Genomic DNA, 13,202 nt, shown 5'->3' on the forward strand with positions numbered 1-13,202 from the left:
AGGACCGCAGTTATATCGTTGGCAGATGGACACTGCCAACACGACGCCATGGTTGGAATCGAGTCTGAGTTTTCTGTCAGCAAGGACCACTGCCATCGCTTTCCACCCGGAAAACTTTGGCCGGGATACATCCTTCGTGTGTCTTCGCCAACGATAGGCAACCTGGGCAGTAAGGTGCAGCGACTGTAAACCCATACGAGTGGTGTCAACGAAGAAGTCACAGGCCGAACATTACGCAATATCTATCGGTAAGCTCTATAAGCGCGTGGTGTATTCATATCCGACATTCATCACGAGAGGTACGATGAAAATTATTTGTAAGAATTTCTCTGTGAATTACCTTGAATTTTTCAGAATTGCAAATAATCGATTTTATTGCCTTTCGATAATTTCCTCGTAAATTGGCTCCCGCAATTTACTATATCGAATATCCTCTCATATGATCTACCAATTTTCCTGAATTACTAATTAACGTCAATCTTTCTCGCCAATTATTGTCTGCCGTAAGTTTTTGTTCTATTCTTCTATCATCACCGTGCCTTGTTCATAAAAAAAGTCGAAAAAACAGTTTCTTCGCGATACTTTTCATCGCCATGAAAAGGAAAGAGTTTGTCGGTCCGTCCGACAAACTTCCGCGATGATCTCGAAAACGGCCGAGTGAAAAATCTGAAACTGATATGACTTGGCAGCCAAGTAATAAGATTATGAATTTAAAATTAGAAATAAAAAAAAAAAAAATTTCTGAAAAACAACAGATGTATACAATTTTTTTCATATAGGGGAAAGTCTTGTATGTACCTTGACCATAGTTTACCTTGAAACATGTAATCGATATAGACGTTAATCACCACCGCAATTTTCCTCTTTCCGATTTTGCACCTCGGTCTGACAGCGGTGAACAACGTGGTCATAGAACGAGTGGCTAATATATATAATCTGATAAGTAACGACGTTGTGCGGGTCGACTTCCTCCTGAGGGACCATCACTTTATTTGGACAATGCTGTTGCAGGTAGTCATTTTCTTATGAGGGACAGCTAAATGATTTCCGACAGAATCTGACAGAATCATTGGATTACGGATTGTTGACCACCATTATACGTCCGCAGCCGTCTTAACATGTTCCATAGAAACATCCGCATTTACACAAGGGGAAAGGAGAACGGCAGATAACGTTGCCTAGTAGTAGCCGGATCGAGTTTGAATCTCGGCTCGCCGATTAGGCGCCTGAACGACGTGACGCGGCTCAGAAGTTTTGCGAAATGTCTCTTACTAAACCTGATTGACTGGTGCACGCGAAAATAACCACACCATACCGATACTGGGAAAAAGAACTTGATGTAACATAAATTACAGTTAAATCAGTAGTGCTCTTCAATCTGTCAAATCATCTGCTAAAATACAAGATAACCGTAATGTTAATTGCACAGAGATTGTCGTATTCATGCAAGCGATTTTAATTACGGAAATTTAACATGCGAAGGGATAATTATGATGCTTTCATATATGTTTTTCTTCGTTTTGCCAGCTGCAAACTGCACAACTCGATGCCTACGAAACCTGTTATAAATGGAAACGAGTTTCTTCTAGTTTAGTGGTGACAACCTTGTGTTTCTTACCGTTGTGAACAAACGATTCTAAACTGGTTTTAAGAGTATGTCACAAACGTAGACAAACAGTTTCATGGAACAATGCTCGACGAACTTTACACTTCACTTGTATATCAGGCATGTTGACAATTGTGCAAAATTTACTCGATTTCGCGAAATTCGAAGACCTTCTGTTGATTATCTCACTTCTTCGAAGCCTTCGAATGTAGTGCGATCTCTGGACTTTGAGGTAGCTGGAGGTGGAGCAAATTTCAGCGTTGGATAATGCCAATTGATATGCTTGGCTAGAGCTATACTGAAAAAAAAATCGATTGCTCGTACTTGACGAAGCTACCGCAAATGTCGACAATGGGTCGGTATAAGTACTGTCAGGTTCATTTCTGGCATCATTTGTCAGCTCATCGATGGCTTTGTAGATGACAATGTAGCCAATGAGTGGCTTGTGGTTGCAGTACAGATGCTCTGATTCTAGATACCATGAGGTGGAAATTCGCCGACTGTACGGTTTTGATAATAGCACATTGATTGAAAACGATAATGGACAGTGACCGATTATTGGTCATGGAAGCCGGTCGCATCTTGGTACGTAACTCTTAGTCAGATCTAAAAGTCCAGGCTAGAGCTCAGTAGCCATGAAATTATTTTTCTATTTAATCTTACTTCGCACAGGATTTTGGACATCCCTATTTGCTGTTGCAAAATCGAGACGGCCACTTTTCGCTAATGTTTCAAAAAACCGGAAAGGTGATGAGGAAAGAACTTTCGAAGGTTGCTGAGAATGCGAAACGGCTCGATGTTGAATCCAGGAAAATATCGAACGTCGGCACCATCTCTAATATCAGATAGACCAGACATTCATCGCGAAAATAGTTCCAGAACTGACTGAGTCTTACTTCGAATAGTCAGATCCTCAAAGGCACTGATGAAAAGCAATTTCGTCAAACCCTTGTCATCGATCATTAGGTACAACAAGATACTTGCGTCTAACGCAGCTGCAGTTTACAGTCAAATATGTAATTAAACGTTTATAAAGCATAAGTACAATACGATACAGTTGTGAGATTTAATCAAGTTGTTCCCGTTCGAAAAAATCCTAAATGTCTTTACCTTTTGTCATTTACCAAAACCTTCATCATCAAGCCTTATGTAAATATCATTTTTATCACTTGTACATGAAAAGTTGGTCTTTGCGTAGCAGTTTAGTGAGACGAAAGTGGCCAATTTCATATCAGTATTGTGAAAATAGGTTCACGCTTATGCAGTCCACAATTGCGTCACATACGTCTTTAGGGAGAAGAAATTGACCACTCGCGTCCCACAAAACTACCACGCAAAGCCCCACCACTCTTCAGTCACCTGTTACAAAAACTATCGTGTGTGACTCAGGCCAAAAGTTGGCGATTGCAACTTGTGTGATTGCCGCCCTAGCTTCGCTCATTGTCAGGCGCAAACTTCACACTCGTCCCAATCGCCAACTTCCGTTCCTCGTCACACAATATACTATTACTTATGAATTCAACCTCTTACATTTGACTGAGAATCTAAATATTGCATAACGAATTCCGTATCAACGTTTAGTTAAACTCCGAATATATGATACCCGTGTTTTCATACAGCTTGTTTAACTTACTTCAGTAATAATTTATCACCTACACACACTGATTACGTACCTAGCAACAGAGGATCAGACGGTATATTTTAACCGGCGCAAATCCAAGCGGTAAACGGGGCGACTAAAGGCTCATATATGTGTAATTATTATTCTTTGGCTTTGAGATAAATCAGGTCTTCACATGTTAAAGCTCATTTTCACGAACGAAGATTGCGTGTAATATTTTTTTCATCACATAATGTCACCCGAGTATATTGCACTCTAATAAAGTAACGGCCATAAGGGGAGAAGCAGGATAAAAATGTCTTTCATCGATAAGTAGGTATCATTGAAATACTACGAACCTAAAAGTATCAGACTTCAAACTCGATCGGTTTGTGCAAAAAAAAATTTGTAAAATACAAAAAAGTAACTCTTTTCTCAGGATTGACATGACCGATTTGATTGAAAATTCAATATGATATTGAAGAAGACAAGAGTTTTCATAGACACAATGGACAGATTTTTAGCTTGTTTATATTTATGCTCGGAAAGCATCACAGTGAGAAACACAAACTTGAACGAAAATATTTTTTTATCATGAATTTAATACGGTAAAAATATCAGTATAGTCATAAGAAGAGGGGCAGCGTAGACAGTAATGGAGCGTCCAACAAAAATCCCAGCGCGCTGTCTTCCGGGGGGATAAGTTTTATCGACCTATGAAATCGAGGACATCATAGGGAACAGGTAGAAGTTCTAGTATCTAATCAGCAGAAGGAAATTTTGGCTCGATTACGACAAGCTCGCACCGCCTGGCTCAGGTTGGGCTGATCACGATAATTCCTTTAACTCTGACTGAGGGATCAGACGAACATCACCGATCAGACTCCGGATCCGAACAGCTAGGGGGGCGATCAAGTCAAGCACAGTACGGAACGGAACTTTTCAAACAGAAAACAAACAGATATACCGGTGACTCGATCCCCACGTATGTAGCCTAGATATTTGAGAAAAATCCGGTTATAAAATCTGGGCAACTTATACTGTATGCATTTGAGGAAATCCCTAAGAACCAACCACATCGAGGTAAAAAGAATCAATAAGGCAGGGCTAGAAAAATTCGTAGTCCAGTTTGATCAAGGAGAAGCCAACCACTTTACTGGAAGGGGAATAAATAAGATAAATGCGAATTGCGTGGCATTAATCCCCAGTTCTTGCATTCTTAAAGTTGGAATTATTCATAGGATCCCTACAGACTTTATAGAGCAGGGCATATGGGAGGGTCTTGACTCTTCATCACAAAGAATAGTCGAAAAGTTTTAACTATGAAGGAGACGAACTGAACTTGAAAAAGGAGACCAAGACTCAGGCGCCGAACTGTGGGGCAGTCTTGGAGAAGTAGAGTTTAGGGACACGGTGCGGTCTCTTGATTTCAAAGTTACGGGGATTGGATCCGACTTCGATGTTGACAATGCCAGCTAATCTGCTCGGCTACAGCAATCCTCAAATACAATCATCTGCTTACAATCGACAAAGAAACATCCAACATTGACTGCACGTGGGTGTAGATAATTTTCAGTCTTACAATTAGTCAGATTTAACATGACTTAAAGATGTTGTGTTTTATTTCAATGAAAACTTACCGATACCGAAGCTTTCAAAAACAGTGAAAAAGGTGATCAGATTTTTTAAATTCACAACCACAATTCATATGTAAATAATGTACAGCAAATGTATTACCAGCACACTCCTGCTGGTTATTACCATAATTATATGAAATCAATATTTGCCATCGTTAAATCAATATTATTGTAAATGCTAGCATATCGCACAGTACATGAAATTTTCGTGAAACGAAAACTCATGTACCACACTGCGAGAAATTATCATAGGTAATTTGTATAAAATCTTATACTCCTAAATAACGAAAGATTATCGTCTGTTTTGATACGCGAAGATATAAACAATATTTTGTTTATTACGGCACCAAAGGTGTTGTGTTGAATCAGCGAAAATACATATACAAGGCACGATATGCGAGATTCGTTGTCTTTTTTCATAACACAAGCTATTCAATCGGCTAGTCAGGGGCGGAGGGGGGGGGGGGACGAGGGACCACAATAATCGAACTAATGACAAGGTGTTCGACACATACATTCGGCGACTCGCATGACTCGCACAAGTTAAGCATACAATACACATTTCCAATATTTACACATATATGTACTTATTTTTACAAGTCAAGAAAATATTTAATACACCATTCTAACAGAATGCCTAATATATTTTCACGGCAAGCACAGTAATGGACATCAAAAAATCTGAGAAGTTATGCGGTGAAGAGAGAAGGGAGGGAGATTATTGACGAAATAATAGTAACACAACATAAACGGCGATTTTACACCAAGTTTGAATAAGATTCTTTTTGTAAGATCATTTCACATATTGATCGTATGGTGAATGATATACCAAAAATATTATTTTATCAATAATATGTCCATTTTTTGTTCAATTATTAAAAATCGTAGAAAATTTTTAAAATTGGCAATGCATGCAAAGTGATAGCCTGATTCAATTGATTTGTTGATTATTTTCACTTTTTCAAAACGTAATTCGAAGTATTTGATCAAAATATTACTAAAAAATGCGAATGTGACTTATTGTGACCTTGATGAAAATTTGATATCAAAAAATGTCACGACGCGAATGTAAGCCTGATAAACGAGCAACGACAGCCAGAATTTATTGAGGTGCCTGGAGTTATGCCAACGTAGCGTGCAGATAACAATATTTGAACTGCACTTTTCCATACTCTAGTGTAAAATTCAGACGTGACCATTATTCATTCGAAAATTGTTCATAGTGAGGAATTGACCTGTAAGTTGACCTAGAATAAAGTTATGAACACCAATGAAAGAGACGGAAAAAAATGTCCAGAGGAAACTTCAAACATATTGAGTAACCTGTTTTTCTGGTAAAGAAAGGCTAGCTATTGAATCACAACAAAGTAGCTGGCTAGAATAGAATATAAAAAAAAAAAAATGTTCTTGACCTCAGGTGGATGGTACCGATTTTCCGGAAGGGTGCGAAGAGCAATTTGCAGATAACCGATTTGTGCGATCCCCCGAAGTTCGATGAGTCTGAAGGCCTCGGTGACAGGCTCGAAAGGTTAGCAAGGCAAGATCAAAATCATAACTCACTCTCGGAAATGGTGATGAAGTGTATTATGCTCTCGGTCTAGAGAATGGAGGAAGGAATTGAAGAGATCGAGCGACAAGTCGGAGAGTAAGCCAAGCTTGTTTCGAGCACTGTGTCGAGCATTCTGGGTTCCGTTCTTGCTGCGAGGAGCAATCATATTCTGTAAAGAGATGATGGCTTGCATGATGGTGCCAGTGCTCCAGGGAAAGGTTATCAGCTACTTTGACCCTGGACAAAAATTGATGGATCGTCAACAGGCCCTGATATACGCTGGTCTCCTGGTCCTCCTAACTTTGGTCAACGTTTTGATCGATCATAATTACTATGCGCGAACGTTTGAACTGGGGATGCGATTCCGAGTTGCGTGTTCCGCCCTAATGTACCGCAAGGCGAGTGAACTTCGACTCGTTAAACATATATACAGAAGACAAGACGGATTTTATATGTTGAACGTATTTCAGGTTCTGCGCCTGAATCAGTCTTCATTCGGAAGGACGGCTGAAGGTCAAATTACGAATCTTATAAGTAATGACGTCGCCCGCTTCGACATTGTCTTGCCACTCCTTAACTTCATCTGGATCGTGCCAATGCAGGTAATTTTCGGAAGCTACGTGACGTGCGTCATGGCGTGAAATTGTGGTTCGGACCACTTACTTTTCTACAATCATTACAGGTATTGCTGTTGGGATACATGATGTGGCAATTCGTCGGTGAGGCTGCCCTGGTAGGAATCGGCGTAATGATCATGCAGACGATGCCTGTTCAAGGGTACTTAAGCCACATTGCTGGTATACTGAGGGCCAAAATTGCTGTCAAAACGGACGAAAGGGTGCAACTGATGAGTGAGCTCGTTTCCGGAATACAGGTACAGTGCTATGAGCTCTTATCTCCGTACAACCCGAAATGAACCCTCTTTACTTGTAGGTGGTGAAAATGTACTCCTGGGAAAAACCCTTCCAGACACTGGTGTCTAAAACTCGAGCGTTGGAGATCAAGCTGATTCGTTATACGTCGTACTTGAACGGAATACTCATGGGCATTACGGTGTTCTCTGACAGAGTAACACTATTCCTAACGCTTGTCACCTTTGTGCTAAGTGGCAATACCCTAAACGCTAAACTCACCTACACGTTAGCTACCCTATTTAATTTACTTCAACTGGCTTGCGCTTTTCGCTTCCCTATGGTTCTTATCATGATTGGAGAGGCTCGTGTGACTTTGGAAAGAATAACGGTCAGTGGAACAACTTAAATTTCGTATACGGTAAGTTTGCAATTCACTTGAGACTTGCAATCCATTTTATTGTTGACAGAAATTTTTACTATTGGACGAAGTGGAACCTTCAAAGGAATCTGAATTTTCGGCTGACAATGGCAGGCTGGCTAACGAAAAATATACAATTAATGAAACACGTCTACAAAATGGGAATAGAACCGAAATGGTGAATTTCGACGTGAAATAATATAGCTATACTAGTATTCTGAAATGACGTATTGTATCTTTCATGATGTCTTTGTTCTCAGGAGTCTCTATTGACCAACAGAATGGGATACGTAGAGAGCAGTGGTAAACTGATTATAGAAAAGACTAAAGTAGGTGAACAAATTGAACGTGGTGTTGAAATCGAAATGGTGAACGTCTTCGCAAACTGGGTCCATGATCAGCTGCCACCTACTTTACACGAAGTATCACTGAAAATAAAGCGTCACTCACTATCTGTGCTTGTGGGGCCTGTAGGCTCGGGAAAATCATCTTTACTCCACCTTTTACTGGGTGAGTTGTCAGTCAGAGCTGGAGGACTGTCGTTATTTAGTGGCGAAAACAGTGAGAAAACTAAAATCGGCAGACGGGACATTCGAATCTCTTACGCAAGTCAAAATCCTTGGATATTTCCCGCCACCATTCGCGAGAATATCATTTTCGGACAGTCATACGACAAAAAGAGATATCAAAAGGTGATCAAAATTTGTCTCTCTCGCGGGAATCCTGTTGAATTAAATACCTTTCAGTACACTCAACGCGTTTTCTAGGTGACGGAAGTTTGCGCACTCGTCAGAGACTTCGCTCAGCTTCCTCAAGGCGACTTGAGTCAGGCTGGAGAGAAAGGAGTCTGTTTGTCAGGGGGCCAAAAAGCTCGGGTGAACCTGGCAAGAGCCCTTTACAGAGAAGCTGATCTCTACTTGCTTGACGATCCTTTAAGCGCGGTCGATTCTCACGTGGGTAATCACTTGTTCAAAGAGTGCATCCAAGAGTTTCTAAAAAACAAGACCCGAATTTTAGTTACTCATCAATTGCAATATCTTCGGCAAGCTGACACTGTCATAGTTCTGAATCGCGTGAGTTGAGACCATCATTTTACATCGTTGGTTTGACCTGTTCAGAAAATTACAGAATAGTTGGCTTGATCTTTGGAACGTCTGATTGCAGGGCACCGTCAAGTGTCAGGGAACATATGAGGAGCTTGCTCAGATGAATCTCGATGTCCTGGCTTCGAAACAGTTGGAGGAATCCGACGAACCTAAACAAGTCAAAAACACTGATGAGGAGAACATGGAAGACGAGGTAGTCGCAGTTAACTATTATACGAGCAAGTAAACATATGTTGCAATGATCCTAGATCAGTTGATACTCATCTTGCGGTTGATCTCTGTTACTGAAAAGCTTCACGTATGCTTATAGGAAATCACTTCGTCTGTGAATGATCAAGCTACGGAACTTTCTCAGAGCAAGGAGAATTTGGAGGATGTGGATGAGGAGGAAATTGTGACAGGAAGAATGACGAGTGAAGTGTATAAGCGATACTTCTTGGCAGGTGGTAATCCATGCTCATTGATTTTTATAACGGCAACAATTATAATCGCGCAAGTGACCGCAAACACAAGTGATTACTGGTTGACCTACTGGACAAACCAGGATAGTCTGAGAAGTGTTGGCAATAATACAAGCTGCTCGAACCATACCAGGCATGATGATCAAGAGACCCAATGGTTTGACAAATACGGACTGCTGCGTAGAAATGTCGCGATTTATGTTTACACAGCGATAATTGTCACTTGCGTTTTCTTTCTCTTACTACGCAGTATTTTTTGTGTCAGAGTGTGCATGAACGCCAGTTGCAACCTACACAATTACATGTTCGAGAACCTTCTGCGGGCACCCATGAAATTCTTCAACGCCAATCCGTCTGGTACGTTAGATATTTCAACCCAGAGGTGAACGATTTTAGCTACATATTATAGAAATCAAACCCAGTTGTTTTTTCGAATCAGTATCGAGATTATCACCGCATGAAAATTACTCAGATTCGAGATTGAAACTGGGAAATTTCAATACGCACGATCCTGTTCTGTTTCTCTGTCTCTTCGTCACCATATTGTGATCTTAAGAGTCTGTTCAAACCTGCTTTATCCTTTATGGTGCATCTTTTGGGAAGAAGCTCACGATTAATTATCCTATTCCCTATGCAGGTAGAATTTTGAACCGATTTTCGAAGGATGTAGGCGTAATGGATGAACAAATCCCTAGAACCTTGATTGATGTGGTTCAGACTATTACTCTTACGATGGGTATCTTTGCTATGGTAGCCATCATTAACCCGTGGACCATAATACCTGTGATAATATCAGGAGTAATTTTCTATGTCATCAGGATCTATTATCTCAGAACAGCTCGAGACATCAAGCGACTTGAAGGAGTAGGTAAGTTATGTTATACTTGCAAGGAACCCTAAATTGGTCGACTCCTCTGATTGTTATTCAGTTAGTACATGTTGTAGTGCATCGAAAACTAAGAGACACGTATATTTCTTGTTCTACTAATAAACGGCTTAGAAGGGTGAAAACCAAAGATGGGTATCCAACGGGCCGATTTCTTGATGCGCTTGATGAATTTCAATGAAGCCAACGCTGAAATGTTTTATTAATGAATAGAAATATGTTTATTTAACATATTAAATAGAAAATTTTGGGGGTCATTTTCACTCCTCTGCATCGATTATTAGCAGATAAAAAAATGTACGTGTCTCTTGGTGCGCGATGCACTGCAACATATATAAACTAAATCAAAATCGGAGTAGACGACTTACCTAGGGTTCCTTGTTAGAAACTTGACCCACATTCAGACAGTTTAGGTAACGTAATTTTTGAATACTTATTCCTCTGTGTTAATATCAAATTTACGATGAATATTACCAAACATCTTTCACCTAATAGACGAATGCGATAATAATTGCAGTGAAAAGTCCTGTCTTTACTCACATCAAGTCTACTCTGGACGGACTGACGACCATTCGAAGCGGAGGTCCGATGGTGGGAGAAATGCTGCGTAAAGAATTTGATCAAATTCAAAACGTGCACTCAGGTGCCTGGTATCTCATCATTATCGCATCTTCTGCCTTTGGTCTTGTCCTGGATCTTGTTTCTTCCAGCTACATGGCTTTTGTTTGTTTCGCCTTCATTCTGATAGACAACGGTACGTCTCACTGAATCTAAAGCGACAAGCATCACTGAAGACTAGCAGAGATTAGGGGTACTCTCGAAGTTTCTCAATTGATGATATTTGTAGGAAATATTCTCGGAGGGTCTGTAGGCCTGGTCATATCCCAAAGTCTTACGCTGAACGGAATGGTTCAGTGGGGAATCAGAAGGAGTACGGAACTAGTATCGCAAATGGTCTCAGTTGAGAGACTACTTCAATACACGGACATACCCAAAGAGGGACCTTTCACGACTGACAAGCCTCCTCCGACCACTTGGCCTTCTAATGGTGGTTTAGTCTTCAAGGGTGTTTCTATGAAATATGCTGAAGACAAGCCTCCGGTCCTAAGGGTAACTTTGGAAATATTACTTTGATTCGTGTACATACTGCAAATGCACTGCTGTGTTAGTTGGAAATTTCTACAGTCATAATTTACTCGCTAAGACTTGTTCCAAAATCTGACTTTTCGCTGAGGTCGTTTTCAATTTTTTCATAAATTTATTTAAGGAGCGGTTTACAGGGTGACTATAAATTCCACTAGATTCATTTATTGAACGAAGATTCTTTAAAGCAAAAGTTTCAATGCCTGAACAGTGTGAATACACATTCACCTCTGCAATGTCTGTATCTTTTCTCCCATCACATCATTATAGGATCTGACAGTGACCATAGAGCCTGGCTGGAAGATTGGCATAGTCGGCAGAACTGGTGCAGGAAAATCTTCGCTCGTCTCAGCGCTCTTCCGTTTGAACGGAGATGGACTGGACGGTGAAATACTGTTGGACGGAATAAATACGAAGTCGATAGGACTGCACGAGCTGCGCCCCCACATCTCAATCATCCCTCAGGAGCCAATATTGTTCTCGGCAAGTCTTCGGTACAACTTGGACCCCTTTAATGAATATTCGGACGACGAGCTGTGGGACAGTCTTCGAGAAGTGGAACTTGGAGATACGGTGCAATCTCTTGACTTCAAAGTTGCTGAGGGTGGATCTAACTTCAGTGTTGGACAACGCCAGCTTATCTGCTTGGCCAGAGCGATCATCAGAAATAAACAGCTGCTCATACTCGATGAAGCAACAGCCAACATTGACCGCAGGTTAGTGTACACTACGTTAAGACCCATGTTTTTATCTTAACTACGTCGGTTTTGTGTTTTGTATGGCAAAAAATTATTCGCTAATCTTCTGAGCTGTTGATTTAACCTTCCCTAATCCGGTGCCAGGATTCATGACTCCTATTCAACCATAAGTGTACTCGTCATTTTTCTAGCACTGACGAGCTGATTCAAAATACCATAAAACGAAAATTCGCCCATTGCACGGTCCTGACGATAGCGCATAGATTGAACACGATTATGGACAGTGACAGAGTTTTGGTCATGGAGGAAGGCTGTATTGTTGTATGTATAGTGATTTGAGATCGATCCTAAAGTTTGGGAACCAAAATTGCAGGTGTGTAAACAGTGATTAAATCTGATTCTTATTAATTTCTTACGCAGGAATTTGGTCCTCCGCATTTACTGTTGAAAAATCAAAATGGCCAGTTTTTCCAAATGCTCCAACAAACAGGAACGGCGACAGCGGCTAAACTTTCCCAAACTGCTGAAAGATCGTATTTCTCGAATTCCAAGTGTAAGAAAGTAATGGAAAGATGATAACGGAACTTTGCAGTGAAAATGAAACTACTGAAGATAAAACATCGGCATTCTTGTTATTGTCATTCTTTCTTTGTCACATTCCAATTCATCGCGTATTTACCATATTATGTATTGTGTATAAAACAATATTTCACAAAAGATCTTTATCTAAAATAAAGTTACCCGTTTCCATTTCATTCCTGTGTCGGTGGATTCAAATTTGATATTTTTGGTACGTGTAATACATATTCTACGGAAAGACTGGAACATCTGGCTGCTAGAAATTTGTGTCAGAATTAGAGCGAGTGCCATACTGATTCAGTACATTACCTAAGAGAATACGCTGATAGGTTAAATCCCCGAAGTATGAAAATCTTGGTCGAAGGCTTGATTAGAAAAAAGTGCTGTGGTTACATTGGTTTTCTTATTTCAAATATAAGTCGTGGGATTTTGATACAAGTGAATTTTAAGTAAAAGCGAATCGAACCCTAATGAAACTTATTAAACCACATGACGGAAAATAATAATTTATTGAATTGTCACAGTAAAAATTACAATAATTCTGATAGTTGATAAGTCGAAAGAACATTTGTGAATATAAATTCAACTTTGTGGTGAATATCACAACGGTACGTGTAATTTCGTCTCGAAAAATCTACTTTTCACAAAATTACCGAATGTAAAAT

At 40.1% G+C, this 13,202-nt stretch overlaps 1 protein-coding gene and 1 long non-coding RNA gene across 2 annotated transcripts; both read left to right on the forward strand.

The window, feature by feature from the left end:
* Positions 1 to 1,610: 1,610 nt before the first annotated feature.
* On the forward strand, positions 1,611 to 2,649 carry LOC124306147 (uncharacterized). The gene is made up of 3 exons (XR_006908538.1): positions 1,611 to 1,961; positions 2,082 to 2,191; positions 2,279 to 2,649. It is a non-coding gene; the product is annotated as an uncharacterized LOC124306147 (long non-coding RNA).
* Positions 2,650 to 6,038: 3,389 nt separating this feature from the next.
* On the forward strand, positions 6,039 to 12,719 carry LOC124306143 (ATP-binding cassette sub-family C member 4-like). Its single transcript, XM_046766382.1, has 17 exons — positions 6,039 to 6,177; positions 6,261 to 6,371; positions 6,445 to 6,790; positions 6,863 to 6,994; positions 7,075 to 7,266; positions 7,326 to 7,634; positions 7,714 to 7,842; positions 7,925 to 8,356; positions 8,432 to 8,737; positions 8,829 to 8,963; positions 9,081 to 9,588; positions 9,869 to 10,099; positions 10,635 to 10,871; positions 10,965 to 11,227; positions 11,531 to 11,976; positions 12,150 to 12,279; positions 12,379 to 12,719. The coding sequence occupies exons 1-17, from the start codon at positions 6,104 to 6,106 to the stop codon at positions 12,532 to 12,534; spliced, it is 4,137 nt and encodes a 1,378-aa protein (XP_046622338.1). The 5' UTR covers positions 6,039 to 6,103; the 3' UTR covers positions 12,535 to 12,719.
* Positions 12,720 to 13,202: the final 483 nt, after the last annotated feature.

This window comes from Neodiprion virginianus, chromosome 5, assembly GCF_021901495.1.
Source record: "Neodiprion virginianus isolate iyNeoVirg1 chromosome 5, iyNeoVirg1.1, whole genome shotgun sequence".
NCBI lineage: Eukaryota > Metazoa > Arthropoda > Insecta > Hymenoptera > Diprionidae > Neodiprion > Neodiprion virginianus.

What these genes read in the sequence shown, in the direction of transcription:
- LOC124306143 (XM_046766382.1), top strand. Translation starts at nt 6,104, where the DNA reads ATGAACACCAATGAAAGAGACGGAAAAAAATGTCCAGAGGAAACTTCA. An exon ending in TGACTTTGGAAAGAATAACG is followed by an intron (nt 7,635 to 7,713) that starts GTCAGTGGAACA and finishes TATTGTTGACAG; the next exon opens with AAATTTTTACTATTGGACGA. An exon ending in ACAGCCAACATTGACCGCAG is followed by an intron (nt 11,977 to 12,149) that starts GTTAGTGTACAC and finishes TCATTTTTCTAG; the next exon opens with CACTGACGAGCTGATTCAAA.